Genomic DNA, 17,161 nt, shown 5'->3' with positions numbered 1-17,161 from the left:
GCCCTTCCCAGTGGGCGCCTGTGTCACTCTCCCTCAAGCTCCAGGCTGGAGGTTGCAGCTCCAGACAGACGGCCACGCCAAGGCTGCGCCCTGCCCACCCTGACCCCACCCCGGAGCCCACGCCCTGGGGAGAAGCACCACCTCCACTGGGGAAGGGGCATCTGCGGCAGGATCACCCCAGAAACCAAAGCCCACCCCACCCCATCCCACCCCTTACAGAGGGGACCAGCAGAGCGCAGGTCCCCAGCGTCCCACGTGAAAGTGAAAGTCACTCACTCGACTCTGCAACCCCACGGACCATACAGTCCATGGGATTCTCCAGGCCAGAGTACTGGAGTGGGTAGCCGTTTCCTTCCCCAGGGGATCGTCCCAGCTGAAGAATCTAGAAAAGACCCCGCAGTCTGCCCGGCCCACCAGGGACCACTGAGACCACACGTGGACCCCCGGACCCCCTGCTCTAGGGGGTGCACACCCCAAGCCAGGCTGGGGGGACAGGTGCTCCAGGGCACTGGCCACTACGGATTCATCTACAGATTCATGGGAGGGGAGACCACCCAGAAGCCAGATGCCCCCTGCACACCACAACTGGGCCCGGGGGGGGGGCGGTGGGAGCAAGAGCTCTGAGCCCCTGTCCTCTCAAAGCCCAGAAATGCCTTCGCTCTGGGTGCCCAGGGTTCACACCACTAACGCTGCTTCAGGACCCGATGGTGGATGCGCACACATGTGACCTCGGGGAAAACTTAAGGAGAAGCAAGCTAAGTCCAAGCGGGGTCAGGGAGCTGATGGCCAAGGCGGGCCCCAACCTGGCCAGCAGGTCCACCACAGCAGTGCGGGGTCGTGATCCTCGGGGGCTGACACCTCGGGTTTCATCCTAACCTCCCCTTGGGGCGCTCCAGCTGCTCCCCCACGGCCAGCAAGGAGGGTCTCACGGTCAGAAGCTGCTCTGCTACTCACTTGCTTGGAGCCCACAGGGCGGGCCTGTGGTGCGGGGGCCACCCAGGATGGCGGCCACGTGCCGGAACCAGCGGGCTACGTGGAAGAGCTGAGGGTCGGCCGGAGGGCCTGAGAGCTGCCTGAAGGCGTCCACGTCCGCCTGGGACAGGGCAAAGCCCTGCACGTAGCTACGCGTGCTGAGATGAGCATCCAGCGCCCGCACCCGGGCCGCCTCGTCACTAATGCCCAGGATGGCCCTGTAGTCGGGAGCTGCAAAGACAGAGGACGCGTGTCAGTGGGCCCGAGGGCCTGAGTGAGCCCAGGATCGGGGCCGGGGCTCCGCCTTCCAGGCAGGAGACACCGAGGACGGGCGGGAGCACGGGTGTGGAGCGACTGCTTGTGGGCTCCAGGCAGGACAAGGACGTTTCAGAACCAGACAAACGCGGCTTTGGCAGGCTGTAAGAGTCACAGACGCATGGGCTGCACACTGAGCTGGCTAACCGCACAGCTGCTGATGTTCACCTCAATTACACAAGTGCGCATGCACGCGCGCGCGCACACACACACACACACACACACACACACACACACACACACACACACACACACACACACACACACACACACACACACACACACACACACACACACACACACACACACACACACACACACACACACACACACCCTGCTAGGCACTGGAGTGCTGACCGTTACACACACACACACACACACACACACACACACACACACAGAGGCTGCTAATTTTCACCTCAATTACACACACACACACAGAGTTTCGCCTCAATTACACACACACACACACACACACACACACACACACACACACACACACATCCCTGCTAGGCACTGGGTGCCAGGCGGCCGGTGCTGACCGGTCCCCTCACCCTGGGTGGGCTATGGGCAGCGGTGAGAACCGCAGAGCTCTCCAAACCCGGCACTGGCCAGGCTTCCAGTGGCCAAGGCCCAGCACCGAGGAGGCCTGCAGCCTGTCCCAAAATGCCTGCTCGAGGCAGCTCCACCTGCCCAGAGAGGAGCCCACTGGCCAGCGCCTGGCACAGGCCTGCCCCTGGCAGGGGCCCGAGGCCGCTGCTCTGCCTTGGAGCCATGAGAACCGGTGTGGGAGGACAGAACCCCAGCCTGAGCGAGGACCAGTCAGCAGCCTCTGCCAGCAGAAGGCCCTGGATCCTGACCACCCTGAGATCTCGCCCCGACCCCACCAAGCCGCTCGCTGCCCCCTCCTGCCCCCCGGTCACTGTGTGACCCCGTGTCACGGCTCCAGCCACTGGCCAGTGCCCTTGCCTCCTGCGGGGGGCGGGGCAGGCGGAGGCACCAGGCCCCGTGGCTGTGGGGAGGGGGCTGGTCTCGCTTCCTTCCACAGACACGCCAAGCTGGAAGGCGGCGCTGACTGCACCAGCAGGAGCCGGCCCTCGGCCCCTCCTGCTGTCTCATCTCCCCAAGCGCTAGTTCCTGACACACGGCCGCCCCCGCCCACTTCCCGACACTGACTGCGTGCTCCTCTCTCGCCTGGATGAGACTGACTCAGTTCAGGAAGCTACCTCGAGGGCCTGCCAGCGGGTGGACGGAGCTGGGGAGAGGGCCAGTGCGTGTCCCGGAGGGGCTACATCACCCTTGAGCACCTGGCTGCCCTGCATCGGCCCCCAAGCTCACCGTCCCCGTCTCTGCTGCAGCCGCCTGGGCCGGAGCACAAAGAAGCCTTGCCCCCCCGTGCCCCCCGCACCCCCCACCTCGTGCCCCCGGAACCGCACTGGACAGACAGACTGCCCTCACTCCGGGTGAAGGCCAGGGAAGAGGCACCCCCTAGGACCCGCCGACCTGGACAGTGGCTGCCCTGGGCTGGGGTGCTCCCGGGGCGTTTAGGCCCCCTCTTTTCTCTCACTGCCCGCGTTTTCTGCAATAGGCGCAGGTCCTTTTCACAATCAGAAAAACACGTCAAACGTTTCACCAACCGGATGGCTTTAAAGCGCTAACGAAGCAGGTGAGGGGACAAGGGCTCTGCGGGTTTGCACCCCTCCCCGGCTGGGCGGACCCCCTCCCAGGTAAACAGGTGCACACGCACGCACGCACCCACATGCATGCACGCTCGTAAAGCTGCGGTGTTGGCAAGATTACACTTGTAACTGTTTGAAATACTGCCGGGCGCACAGCCAGCGCCCATCAGCTACTGTTATTATCATCATTATTAGTTTACTTGCTCCTTGTGTTATTACTGCTGAAATGGCCCTGGAGGAGTTTGCCCAGGGATCACACACGCATTTATTACTAAGAGTCCCGTCTGGAGCAGGGAGCCCGCGGGGCAGAGGGCCAGTCATCGGGTCAGTGTGGTAGCTGCGTTCCAGCCAAACTTGAGGAAACAAATTTAAAAATAGGTCAGCTTTCAAGTGGCTGTGGGTTTGGGCCAGACTGCAGTTTGGCGGTGGGCCTATGATGCCAAAGGCAATGAGTAGACTCAGAAGCGGGGCGCCCATCACTTCCCCGAACCCCTCCCCAGGGAGCCCCGTGCACACACAGCGACTCCCAGCACCGCGTCCAACTGTCCACTGCGGGGCCATCCAGACACACAGCTTCTGACTGTGGGAAGGCCCTGAACGTGCACCGTGGTCATCACGGTTTAGAAAATGCTTAACTGAACTTACACAAATCCGAGAGCCAGGTGAGGAACCCAAGTCACACCGGCTGTGGCCTCCCAGCTCCTTCCTTCCCCGCAGCGGGTACAGCCGCCCGCGCCTGCCAACGCCCCCAACCCCCCCCCCCCCGCCCACCTCCTGCTCTCGCTCGGGGAAGCCCCCGGACCAAGGAAGCACTGCCAGCTAAGAGAAGCACCCGATCCATGCCTCCAGAGACCTTCAGAATCAGAGCCTGGGGGTAAGGCGGCTCCCCTGGGCCCTGCCCTGCCGACCTCAGTGGCTAAGATCCCGCAGGCAGCTTGCTGATGCTCAGACCCCTCCCCAGCAGGCATGCCTTCCTCCTAGCACCCAGGCCAGGTCTATTTCTGTTCCAAGACCAGCTTGGGTGCAGTGGGGGTCTGCACCCATCCCTCGCTGGCTGCAAGGCCCCAGGAGCACGCGGCCCTGAGGGTCAGGCCCTTCCTGCAAAGCCCCTTTCAGCTCCCAAACCCGCTTCTGCCACCACCTGTCACTGGGGGACCCCTTCAGGCCCATTTCTCTTTCCCGGGGTGTTCCCAATCTGAGAAGCCTTCTGGAACAAAAGCATCCCCCCATAGGACTCTGGGGGACCAGAGAGACGCATGCACCCCTGCTCTCCTGCACAGCGGCAACGCCACCCTCTCCTGAGAGTGAGGGCCCCCACCTCCCTGAGCACAGCCCCGGACGTCCAGATATCACTTGCCCACACGGTGCCCCCAGGCATCATGTCTTGCCTCCAACCTGGGTTTCAGGGAACGGCATGGCCACCTTCCCCACAGCAAACCCGGCACCCGACCCGGTCCACCCCAACCCATCCACTTCTCATGCCCACTGCTGCCACTGCCCAGGCCACGGGTCACCAGCGTCTTGGGGACTTCCTGGTCTCCCTGCTTCAGTCCACACGGGGGAGGGGGCAGACGCCTTGCCAGGGCTCAAAGGCAAGACCCACAATCCGCAAATGGCTCCAGGCCCTTGCAGACCATGGCCTGTAGCCATCTCCAGCCCTCCCCCACCCTCTGGCCTCAGGAACTTGCTCGAAAGCAACGCAGCGGTCCTCAGGTCTCATTGCCAGGGAAGAGTGCTCTCTGTAGTGCCCTCTGCCAGGCCCCTCGGCCCCTTTCTCCTGGAGGCTCAGCTCCCAAACCTGCCTCTGCTGCCACCTGTCTTCCCTGCAGCCAGGCCCTCCTCCAGACCCAGGCGCTCCGTCTCTGGGCTGCAGGGCTGGGCTTGGCCGGAAGATGGATGGATGCCCACCGCCGCCTCTAGACCTGGACCAGCAGGGTCTCCACAGTGATCTACCATGCTCCACCCTGCTGTGGGTGGCCGGCAGGGGAGGACTTGCCGAGGTTCTGCCAGATTCTGCATCCTCAGAGGAAGGGGCCTGGGCCCTGAACCACCTCCGCGGACTCGGGCCACCCAGCAGCACGCACACGGGGAAGTGACCAAGAAAGGAATGGTCCATGCCGGGGCAGTGCTGGGCTTCTGAGCTCCGGCCACCCGTTCCCGCTGGATGTTAAGCCGAGGAAGGCCCGACGCCCGGCCTTGCCCCCGGCCACACCCCCATGCCCAGCAGCGTCCGGCAGAGCCAGTGCCCAAAGCACACCCCCGAATGAACCAAGTGGCAGAGCTACGGAAGTGCCCTGCTGTGAGGCGCATCTCCTGCACGGATGGAGCAGCACATCCGTGTCAGCACGCTGTTGTGAACTCCTGGACACGCTCCCCCCGAAACAGCAGGTGTGAGCCCTCACGGGGCACTCGTTAGTCCTGGGGCGCATCACCAGCTGATGCCCGCACACAGCGTCTGCATGGCTCCGCTGCCCGGGGAGGGGTGGGGCGGGGTGGGAGTGTGGACACTGGGCGCTTTCATCACCACCCAAGGACACTATCTCCCCCGACTCTTAGACTGGGAATACCAGGAGACACGAGTGCATGGATGAGCAAATATCTGTAGTCTACACACACGTGCATTTCAGTTTTCTCTGAGAAACATAGAAAATACAGCCTGCTCCCCTTGTCTGCCCTGACCCACTCTGGAACTGGGGCATTTGATGCTGATCTGAACAGACTCCCTAAGGCAGAGTAGTCAGGGTCGCTGCTACTGTCATACAGGCCCTGGCAAGCTGTGTGACCTCAGACAAATCACTCACCTGCTCTGAAACTCAGGACTCCTGTCTGCACGGCAAGGGTAGTATTAACCACAAAGGCGTGCTCTGAGGATGACAGGCCCCCACAGATGTGTTCAGCACAGACTCATGCTGAGAAGAACGCTAAGTGCTCCTGTATTGTAATGGGATGGTTAGAGAGCATCACTGACTCAATGGACATGAATCTGAGCAGACTCCAGGAGATCGCGGAGGACAGCGAGGCCTGGTGCGCTGCAGTCCATGGGGGTGGCAAAGAGTTGGACACGACTGAGCGACTGAACAACAACTGTTATTACAAACAACTTTGAATTCTACAGTATAAAAAGTTAAACTGCAAGTCTGACCCAACTCACCGCCACTGAAGAGGCCTGACCTGCAGGGCAAGGCCTCTGAGATGCGCTCAGTCCACCCTGGGGGTCACGAGGGATGAGACTCAACTTTCTAAAACACACAGGAACGGGCCTGGTGTTAAGCTACAAAGGAGAAACTTTAGCCCCAGTGGCATCGCAGGGGACCTCCAACTTAAGAAAGACGATACAAAATGGGAAGATTATTCTAAATGAGGGACTCCTTAACAATTCTGGGAAGATGGTCACTATCGATGATTCTAACCTTGAGGGGAAAAAAAGCATTCAGAACCCGGAAACCAGGAACACCTAGAACTCTGGCAGCTGTAAGAAGCCCTTACCATTTCATTTCCTGTTTCCTCAGGGGATGGTCCGAGAGGTTCTTGTCTTTGAGAAAAGCCTAGACAAGGGGTGTATGTGGGGAGGCGGGGGTGGGGGGCAGGCGTCAGCTCTAAAACAAGAGAGGGCAGAGTGTGGGCTAGGAGCTGTGGCCCTTAATTTTAGGATGAGGACAACCTGTCAGCCACCCAGACAGCTTAATCTTTACGCAGCAATCTTCCAAAAACAGGGCAATTCTTACTAAGGCTCTGAAAATCCCCAGTTCTGAAGCAGTTCAAAGGAACTAAAAAACTGAATTTGTCATTTCTGATCTCAAATGAAAAAGGAAGAGAGAGACCCAGGAAGGAAGGAAAGAAACAATCTTGGGCTTTCAACCTGGACAGCACCCATTTCAGCCAAGTGTTCTTAACCTCTACCAACCACTACAAGGCTCACTGCATCTTTTTAAACCTGCCCCACGTGGGGAAGGGGCAGAGGTGGAACCCCAGCCCTGCCCATCCCAGAGACTGGGCTATCAACCAAGCTGCTATTTTTCAGGAGTCCGGGTGGACTTCCGAGGGCCGAGGATCTGGGTGGGTGGAGCCAGTGCTGGAATGCAGGCACACCTGTCCGGTGGAATGTGGGGTGCCTGGATGGTGGGTACCCCAGCAACCCTGTCATCAGGGGCCTCCCACGTCACCGGGTCCAGCTGCTTAGAGCTCCCTGCCAGGAATCCCAGGAGCAAGGGGAACCCCAGAGGCCAGCGAAGTGTGTACAGTCTAAGCAGGCAGCCAGGGAATAAAAACGACACCCCGAGAGTGCTTCCCAAGGAAAGCTTGCCCCGGACTCCGGAATCCGCGGACTACCTCCGCTCTGTCTGGCACCCCGCGATCTTGCAGGAGGGAGGGTGAGCAGGGAACCAGCACGCCCCGGAGGCTGCCTGGGGGCGGCTTGTCTCCCGGCTGGTGACACGAGTGATCCGTGGGGACAAAGCCTGAGACGCTCACGGAACCCCGGGGGCGGCGATTAAGGGGGAGCAGCAACGCCGCGACCGGGCAGGTCCCCGTGGCCACTGCTTGCAGCCGCAGATGACAGCCTTCGTGAAACCCCATCCCCTTCCCGTGGGTCCGCGTCCGGCTCCCTCGGCCCCACGTTCCTAAGTGTCAACGGGGGCCGGGCGGCCCCAAACGACCCTGGGGCTGGGCCTGTCCCCCCCAAATCCCAGGGGGCAGGAGGCGGTGAGGTCCGGCCCAGGGGCCGGCAGGGGAACGCAGAACCAGCCCCCGGGGTCGGGGCGCAGGGGGACCCGGCGGCCTCGAGGTCTGGGAGGGCCTGGGGAGAGGCGGCCCCGGCAGGGCCCGGGACGGGGTTGGAAGAGCGCGCCCGCCGGGGAAAACCCGGGGGTCCGGGCCCGCCCTCTGCGCGCCCTGGGGCCCGCCCCTCAGAGACCCGGCGTCCCCGGCTCCCGCGTGGCCCCGCGGCCCGAGGCTGCCCCGCCCGCCCCTCGCGCGCGCTCACCGTGCTCCGTGGAGGACCCTGCCATCACCCGAATCCCGCACTCGCGGAGACCGCGGCTTCCCAGAATCTGATGCAACCGCCGCCCCGGAAATCCCGCCCCCAAGCCGCCGGCCTTCCGGGATCCGCCCGGTCGCTAGGCAACCACCCGCGCGCCGACGCCGCTGGCCCCGAGCATGCTGGGAATCTTTTTATTTATTTTACTCAATTTTTATTCACGTTAAGGAAATCAGTCCTGAATGTTCATTGGAAGGACTGATGTTGAAGCTGAAACTCCAGTACTTTGGCCACCTGATGGGAAGAACTGATTCATTGGAAAAGACCCAGATGCTGGGAAAGATTGAAGGCGGGAGAAGGGGATGACAGAGGATGAGATGGTTGGATGGCATCACTAAATCAATGGACGTGAGTCTGAGTGAACTCCGGGAGTTGGTGATGGACAGGGAAGCCTGGCGTGCTGCAGTCCATGGGGTCGCAGAGTCGGACACAACTGAGCGACTGAACTGAATGGATAGTTGACTAACAATGTTGTCCAACAGAGTGACAGTTAGACATATATACATTCTTAATATTCTTTTCCCTCATGACTTGTCATATTAAATATAGTATGATAGGAAATAAAGTTCTCTGTTCTATACAGAAGGACACTGTGGATCTCTATATTAAAAAGCTTCCATCTTCTAACACCAACCTCCCACTTCATCCCTCCCCATTCCCCCTACCCCTTGACAACCCAGAGTCTGGTCTCTATTGGACGTCATTCTTTCAAAAAAATAAAAAAGTGTATAATTACGTTCCAATGTTCTTAGTTTCTCTTGTACAAGAAACTGAAATAGCCATAGGTACACATACCTCCCCTCCCTTTTGACCCTCCCTCCCACACACCCTATCTTCCCCCTCTAAGTAGTCACAGAGCACAAAGGGAGCTCCTTGTGCCACAGGAAACCCTTTTTCTTTTAAAACATACAGTACAGTCAGCCGCCCCCTGGGATCCCGCTCTGCCGCACCACAGGCAGTGCCCCGACCCACCCTGCCCTGGCAGAGCAGCACTTCTGCTGACATGCAGAGCCGACCCTGCCACCGGAAGGTTATAGAGAATCTCTGTGGAGAAGGGCCACAGCTGCGTCTGGGATTCATGAAGTTTCCAATGGGATCAGAACTGGGAAAGAAACTCAGATCCCATCCATCCAGGATACTGGCTATAGTCACAACGTTGGGCCAAAAGAGTTTGCTGGGCCATCTCTGCAGGCCTACCTAAGGTGTTACCAGCAACCGATTTGTTTCTAATATTCTACAACCATCTCTGCAGCTGCATTTCACGGAAGGCAGCCACGAGTTTGGGGACATCTCTCCACAGGGATTTTCTTGTGGTCCAGTGGCTAAGACTCCACGCCTCCACTGCAGGGTGGAGTTCCAATTCCTGCAGGGGGAACTAAGGTCCCATATGCTCTGCCACGTAGCAAAAAAAAAAAAACAGCCCACAAAACAGAAATGTCGCTCCCTGCAGTCCATGGGGTTGCTGAGAGTCGGACATGACTGAGCAACTTCACTTTCACTTTTCACTGACATGCACTGGAGAAGGAAACGGCAACACACTCCAGCGTTCTTGCCGGGAGAATCCCAGGGACGGGGGAGCCTGGTGGGAGGCTGTCTATAGGGTCATCAGAGTCGGACACGGCTGCAGGGACTCAGCAGCAGCAGCAGACGCCCTCCCTCCTCCTGAGGAGTCTTTCCAGATTTGCGAGATGTTTGTGTCTCCACATCTTGTCATTTCCTTCAAATCCAGTAAATTCCATAAATATCTTCCAGTTAATTTCTAGAAACTAGTGTCAGATTGCACAAGTTCTTATTGGTGGCTGTTAAAAAAAAAAGGTAGAGTTTGTTTATATTCTTGGAAGACAAGAGTATCCAGTGACTCCGCCCTGGGAAAGTACTCCCAGAGGCGTTTCCACCTGCCCCAAGGGCTCGGGGCTGGCTGCACACCACAGCCCATCACCTGGCAGCCCTTGTGCAGCTCAGACGGTCCTGAAGGAGGGACCAAGCCCAGAGGCCAGGAGGCCGTCTGGAACAACCTGCTGCGTCTCCTTACACATCCACTGCTCACTCGTTACTGCGGCCAATGAGCTTAGGAGAAGGAGCCAAGGAAACTCAGGCAAGTCAGAAGCCTTGCGGGTGCAGCATACATGGGCATCCACCCTGCCCTGCCACCCAGAGACGTGCTATGAGGGGCTTGGGACGGGCAGGCCTCCTGGTGTGAGTGCTGGACCAGGTTGGGGCGTGAGATCCTGGGCAAGGTTTGTAGCCTCTCTGAGCTTTGGTGGTCATGTTTTAAATCTGTGTGATGGCATAGTCTCCCAGGGCTGTTAGAGTAAGATTATGAAAAGCACCCGGCAGGAAGCATGTGCTCAATAAATCTTGACTCTTGTGGACTCCTGTGCCAGTGAACACACAGCAACCCAGCCAACGGGGACCCGCTAATCTACGGTCAGATAAGAATTCCCATCATGACTCGTGTTTTTTCTTAAAAGCAAGAATGTAGGGACTTCCCAGGTGGTCCAATAGTTGGGACTTCTTAATGCAGGGGGTGCAGGTTCGATATCTGATCGGGAACTAAGATCCCACATACCTTGCGGCCAAAAAATCAAAAACATAGAAGTAATGTTGTAAGAAATTCAAAAAAGACTTTAGAAACGGTCCACATTAAAAAAAAAAACTTAAAATATCCCCCACAAATGTATAATAAAATTAAACCAACATTCTGTCTTTTCCTGATGAACCCCACAAAATTTCTATTTGACAAATAAGTGTTGCTCTAATGTCACTGGTGAATGTGAAAAGGTGGATCTTCAGACCACAAGAAAGCTCTCTAAGCTTCTCCTTTCTCAAAGACAAAGACATTAGGCCCTGGCATTCTGCCCACCTTGACCCTCCCAGTGTCCCCCACGGACACCAGCCGGGGATCCCAACTTCTGCATTTCACTTGTCTCAGGTCCCTTGGAGAATCGGAGAAGCCCTCAAGCCGGATCCTTGAGACGATGCGGAAGGGTGCCCGACTCACGGACACCAGTGTCAGGAGTCCTCGAGCCACAGGCTTGTGCCATGACCGAGCCGCAGGGGCCCAGCATCTCCTCTCAGGTGCCCCTTCCCTCAATGCCCGCCCTCGCCCAGCCTTTGGGCTCCTCATCACACCCTCGAGCTCCGCCCTGGGGCCACAGGGCAGGTGTCTGCTCAGCTGGCAAACCCTCTTCAGGTCATCCAGCTGGGACACCGTGCAGGATGGGAATGCTCCCTTCCCACTGAACACGGCTGACACGGCCACGCCGGGACAATTCACCCCATTCACGGGATCGAGCCCCCACACCTGCCCCCGCACCCGCCCCCCGCCCCCGCAGCACCTTCTCCAGATGCCGCGTGCCACTCTGCTGACCCCTCAGGAGGCTGCAGGGTCCAGCACCAGGGGGGTGAGCATCCTCAGTCCTACTGTTTCCCAGCCATGCGGCCCAGGATACACCCTGAGCCTTGGCCCCGCCTCGGTCCACGTCCCCTCACACAGCAGGTTGTGCTGGGGACCATAGAGGGTTGAATGTGTCCTCTGCCCAGAGATGCTGAAGTCGTCCCAGGACCCGGACCATCACCGCATTTGGAAACTGTGTCCTCCTCCATGACAGTCAAGCTGGGATCACTAGGGTGGGCCCTCACCCCACAGGACTGGACTCCCCATAAAGAGGGGAAACCAGACAGGGCCTGGCACAGGGAGAAGGTCTCCAAGGATGAAGATGGAGACGGGGTGCTTCTCCAGCCAAGGCACCTCGCGGACTCCAGAGGCCACCAGGAGCGGGGAGAGGCCACCCCAGATTCTGCCTGGAGCCCTCGGCAGGACCGGACCCAGCCCACAACTTGATCTGAGACTTCCAGCCTCCAGGAAGGACCATGTGGTTCTTGCTGTTTAGTCGCTAAGTCGTCTCTGACTCTCTGAGACCCCATGGACTGCAGCACGCCAGGCCTCCCTGTCCATCACCAACTCCCGGAGTTCACTCAAACTCATGTCCATTAAGTCAGTGATGCCATCCAGCCATCTCATCCTCTGTTGTCCCCTTGTCCTCCTGCCTTCAATCTTTCCCAGCATCAGTGTCTTTTCCAATAAGTCAGTTCTTCGCATCAGGTGCACAAAGTATTGGAGTTTCAGCTTCAGCATCAGTGCTTCCAATGAACACCCAGGACTGATCTCCTTTAGAATGGACTGGTTGGATCTCCTTGCAATCCAAGGGACTCTCAAGAGTCTTCTCCAAAACCACAATCAAAAGCATCAGTTCTTCAGTGCTCAGCTTTCTTTGGACTTCCCTGGTGGCTCAGACGGTAAAGCGTCTGTCTATGATATGGGAGACCAGGTTCAATTCCTGGGTTGGGAAGATCCCTTGGAGAAGGAAATGGCAATCCACTCCAGTACTCTTGCCTGGAAAATCCCATGGACAGAGGAGCCTGATAGGCTACAGTCCATGGGGTCGCGAAGAGTCAGACACAACTGAGCAACTTCACGTTCATGTTCAGCTTTCTTTATAGTCCAACTCTCATATCCATACATGACTACTGGAAAAACCATAGCTTTGACTGGACGGACTTTTGCTGGCAAAGTCTCTGCTTTTTAATACACTGTCTAGGTTGGTCATAACTTTTCTTCCAAGGAGCAATGTCCTTTAATTTCATGACCGCAGTCACCATCTGCAGTGATTTTGGAGCACCCCAAAATAAAAGTCTGTCACTGTTTCCATTGTTTCCCCATCTATTTGCCAGGAAGTGATGGGACCAGATGCCATGATCTTCGTTTTCTGAATATTGAGTTTTAAGCCAACTATTTCACTCTCCTCTTTCACTTTCATCAAGAGGCTCTGTAGTTCTTTGCTTTCTGCTCTAAGGGTGGTGTCATCTGCGTATCTGAGGTTATTGATATTTCTCCTGGCAATCTTGATTCCAGCTTGTGCTTCTTCCAGCCCAGCGTTTCTCATGATGTACTCTGCATATAAATTAAATAAGCAGGGTGACAATATACAGCCTTAACATATTCCTTTTCCTATTTGGAACCAGTCTGTTGTTCCATGTCCAGTTCTAACTGTTGCTTCCACACCTGCATACAGGATTCTCAGGAGGCAGGTCAGGTGGTCTGGTATTCCTATCTCTTTCAGAGTTTTCCACAGTTTGTTGTGATCCACACAGTCAAAGGCTTTGGCATAGTCAATAATTAGAAGTGGTTGTTTTTTCTGATATTCTCTTGCTTTTTCAATGATCCAACAGATGTTGCCAATTTGCCCTCTGGTTCCTCTGCCTTTCCTAAATCCAGCTTGAACATCTGGAAGTTCACGGTTCATGCAGTGTTGAAGCCTGGCTTAGACAATTTTGAACATTACTTTGCTAGTGTGTGAGATGAGTGCAATTGTGTGGTAGTTTGAGCATTCTTTGGCATTGCCTTTCTTTGGGATTGGAATGAAAACTGACCTTTTCCAGTCCTGTGCCACTGCTGAGTTTTCCAAATTTGCTGGCATATTGAGTGTAGCACTTTCACAGCATCATCTTTCAGGATGTGAAATAGCTCAACTGGAATTCCATTACATCCACTAGCTTTGTTCATAGTGATGCTTCTTAAGGCCCACTTGACTTCACATTCCAGGATGTCTGGCTCTAGATGAGTGATCACACCATCGTGATTATCTGGGTGGTGAAGATCTTTTTTGTATAGTTCTGTGTATTCTTGCCACTTCTTCTTAATATCTTCTGCTTCTTAGGTCCATACCATTTCTGTCCTTTATATCAAAATTTCCCTTGGTATCTCTAATTTTCTTGAAGACATCTCTAGTCTTTCCCATTCTATTGTTTTCCCCTATTTCTTTGCATTGACCACTGAGGAAGGCTTTCTTATCTCTCCTTGCTATTCTTCGGAACTTAGCATTCAAATGGGTATATCTTTCCTTTTCTCCTTTGTCTTTCACTTCTTTTCACAGCTATTTGTAGGCCTCCTCAGACAACCATTTTGCCTTTCTGCATTTCTTTTCCTTGGGATGGGCTTGATCACTGCCTCTTATACAATGTCACCAACCTGTGTCCATAATTCTTCAGGCACTCTATCAGGTCTCATCCCTTGAACCTATTTGTCACTTCGACTATATAATCATAAGGGATTTGATTTAGGTCATACCTGAATGGTTTAGTGGTTTTCCCTACTGTCTTCAGTTTAAGTCTGAATTTGGCCATAGGGAGCTCATGATCTGAGCCACAGTCACCTCCCGGTCTTGTATTTGCTGACTGTATAGAGCTTCTCCATCGTTGGCTGCAAAGAACATAAACAATCTGATTTTGGTATTGACCATCTGGTGATGTCCATGTGTAGAGCCCTCTCTTGTGTTGTTGGAAGAGGGTGTTTGCTATGACCAGCGCATTCTCCTAACAAAACTCTATTAGCCTTTGCCCTGCTTCATTCTGTACTCCAAGGCCAAATTTGCCTATTACTCCAGGTGTTTCTTGACTTCCTACTTTTGCATTCCAGTCCCCTATAATGAAAAGGACAGCTTTTTGGGTGTTAGTTCCAGAAGGTCTTGTTGGTCTTCATACAACGGTTCAACTTCAGCTTCTTCAGCATTACTGGTCGGGGCACAGACTTGGATTATTGTGATATTGAATGTTTGCCTTGGAAACGAACAGAGATCATTCTGTCGTTTTTGAGATTGTACCCAAGTACTGCATTTCAGACTCTTGTTGACTATGAGGGCTACTCCATTTCTTCTGAGGGACTCTTGCCCACAGTAGTAGATATAATGGTCATCTGAGTTAAATTCACCCATTCCAGTCAGTTTTTGTTCGCTGATTCCTAAAATGTCGATGTTCACTCTGGCCATCTCCTGTTTGACCACTTCCAATTTGCCTTGATTCATGGACCTAACGTCCCAGGTTCCTGAGCTAAAGGGCTCTTTATAGCATCGGACTTTCCTTCCATCACCAGGCACGTCCAAAACTGGGTGTTGTTTTCGCTTTGGCTCCTTCTCTTCACTCTTGCTGGAGTTATTTCTCCACTGATTTCCAGTAGCATATTGGGCACCTACTGATGTGGGGAGTTCATCTTTCAGTGTCCTATCTTTTTGCCTTTTCATACTGTTCATGGGGTTCTCAAGGCAAGAATACTGAAGTGGTTTGCCGTTCGCTTCTCCAGTGGACCATGTTTTGTCAGAACTCTCCACCGTGCGCCGTCCGACTTGGGTGGCCGTACACGGCATGGCTCGTAGTTTCACTGAGTTAGACAAGGCTGTGGTCCATGTGACCAGATTGGTTAGTTTTCTGTGCTTGTGGTTTTCAGTCTGTCTGCCCTCTGATGGAGAAGGATGAGAGGCTTATGGAAGCTTCCTGATGGGAGAGACTGACTGAGGGGGAAACTGGGTCTTATTCTGATGGGCGGGGCTATGCTCAGTAAACCTTTAATCCAATTTTCTGTTGATGGGCAGGGCTGTGTTCCCTCCCTGTTATCTGACCTGAGGCCATGGACTGCAGCATGACAGGCTTCCCTGTCCCTCACCAACTCCAGGAGCTTGCTCAAACTCATGTCTATCACATCGGTGATCCCACCCAACCATCTCTTCCTCTGTCGTCCCCTTCTCCTCCTGCCTTCAATCTTTCCCAGCATCAGGGTCTTTTCCAGTGAGTCAGTTCTTCATACCAGGTGGCCAAAGTATTACAGTTTCAGCTTCAGCATCAGTCCTTGCAATGAATATTCAAGGCTGACTTCCTTTAGGATGGACTGATTGGATCTCCTTGCTGTTCAAGGGGCGCTAAAGAGTCTTCTCCAGCACCACAGTTTGGAAGCATCAGTTCCTCCAAACTCTCTTCTTTTTATGGTCCAACACTCACATCTCTACGTAACTACTGGAAACATCAGAGCTTTTACTACACTGACCTTTGGTGCCAAAGTGACACGTCTGCTTTTTAGTATGCTGTCTAGGTCAGCTTTTCCTCCAAGGAGCAAGCGTCTTTCAATTTCAGGCTGCTGCCACTGTCCACAGTGATAGTGGAGCCCAGGCAAACACAGTCTGTCCCTGTTTCCACTGTTTCCCCATCTACTTGCCATGAAATGATGGGACCAGATGCCATGATCTTAGTTTTCTGAATGTTGAGTTTTAAGCCAACTTTTTCACTCTCCTCCATCACCCTCAACAAGAGGCTTTTTAGTTCCTCTTCACTTTCTGCCATTAGAGTGGTATCGTCTGCATGTCTAAGGTTGTTCATATTGGTAACTCTTGATTTCAGCTTGTGATTCTTCCGGTCCAGCATTTCTCATGATGTTAAACTCTGTGCAGAAGTCAAATAGGCAGGGTGACACTATAGAGCCTTCACATAGCTCTTTCCCAATTTTCAAACCATCTGTTGTTCCATGTCCAGTCCTAATTGTTGCTTTTGCCCTGCATACAGGTGTCTCAGGAGGCAGCTCAGGCGGTCTGGTATTCCATGCAGGACCACGAGACACGACAATCTGTGTTTGAACACCCACTCCCTGCCCGGGTGTGGGGTGGTTACAGCAGCCCAGGAGACTGAGGCGGGAACTCGGCAGGAGCCCCGCACACAGGCCTGCCTCAGCGAGTGCTCCGCCGCATGGCGGGGCCCTGGTTCACACTCACCGGACGGTCCACGCACCTGCTTCTTGCCGTCAACTGAGGGGGGATGGCTCCACCTGGCCCGGTGGTCCTGGGGGCCTTGAGCATTCGGCCTGGTCTCCTGCTCCCCGGCGCTGCTAGACTTCCGTTGGCCACCTGCAGCGGCTCAGCAGCTCCAGGGACTGTGGAGGTCGGCCGGGCTGAGTTCCCCACCAACTCTTGGCTGGTGTCCTCACCCGCGACTAGTGGGCCCATCTCGAGGTCGTTGGACTGACTGGCTCCTGGGGACTAAAGGATAAAGACATTCCTTCTGGTGACAGGAGCCTGCAGGCCAAGCCCTTCTCAAGCCATTTTAGGGAACAAATGTACTGTCTGACAGGTAAGCGAGCGTGTGCAATTTTAGAAAGGAACACTGCGGGGGTCAGGTTCCTCTCTGCCACCAGATTCTGGGGGGTCCCAGGTCAACCTATGGGGGAGCTGGATGGTGATCCCCAAAGATACATTCACATCCTCACCCCTAGAACTTGGGAGAGGGCCTATGTAGAAATAGTGTCTGTGCAGCCGAGGTTCCACTGTATAAGACTGGTACC

At 55.3% G+C, this 17,161-nt stretch overlaps 2 protein-coding genes across 3 annotated transcripts in view; both read right to left on the bottom strand.

Annotated features, from left to right (window-relative positions):
* Positions 1-8,047, bottom strand: part of CARS (cysteinyl-tRNA synthetase) — a 43,799-nt gene extending 35,752 nt beyond the window's left edge. Inside the window, exons 1-2 of one of the 2 annotated variants that reach the window (XM_018042948.1) lie at positions 7,948-8,047; positions 955-1,203 (exon numbers count right to left, since the gene is read on the bottom strand). In XM_018042948.1, the coding sequence (XP_017898437.1) occupies positions 955-1,203; positions 7,948-7,972 (274 nt within the window). In that variant the 5' untranslated portion in view covers positions 7,973-8,047. The remainder of the gene's footprint in view (positions 1-954; positions 1,204-7,947) is intronic. The other variant, XM_018042949.1, reaches the window with a different exon arrangement.
* LOC106503960 (tumor necrosis factor receptor superfamily member 26) overlaps positions 16,551-17,161 on the bottom strand; it is a gene marked incomplete in the record, with an annotated part of 16,754 nt that continues 16,143 nt past the window's right edge. The window contains 1 exon segment of the mRNA XM_018042773.1: positions 16,551-16,859. Coding sequence (XP_017898262.1) covers positions 16,551-16,859 — 309 coding nt within the window.

Source organism: Capra hircus, chromosome 29, assembly GCF_001704415.2.
Source record: "Capra hircus breed San Clemente chromosome 29, ASM170441v1, whole genome shotgun sequence".
Lineage (NCBI taxonomy): Eukaryota > Metazoa > Chordata > Mammalia > Artiodactyla > Bovidae > Capra > Capra hircus.
The sequence above is the reverse complement of the archived record's forward strand: the minus strand, read 5'-3'. Positions and strand labels throughout refer to the sequence as shown.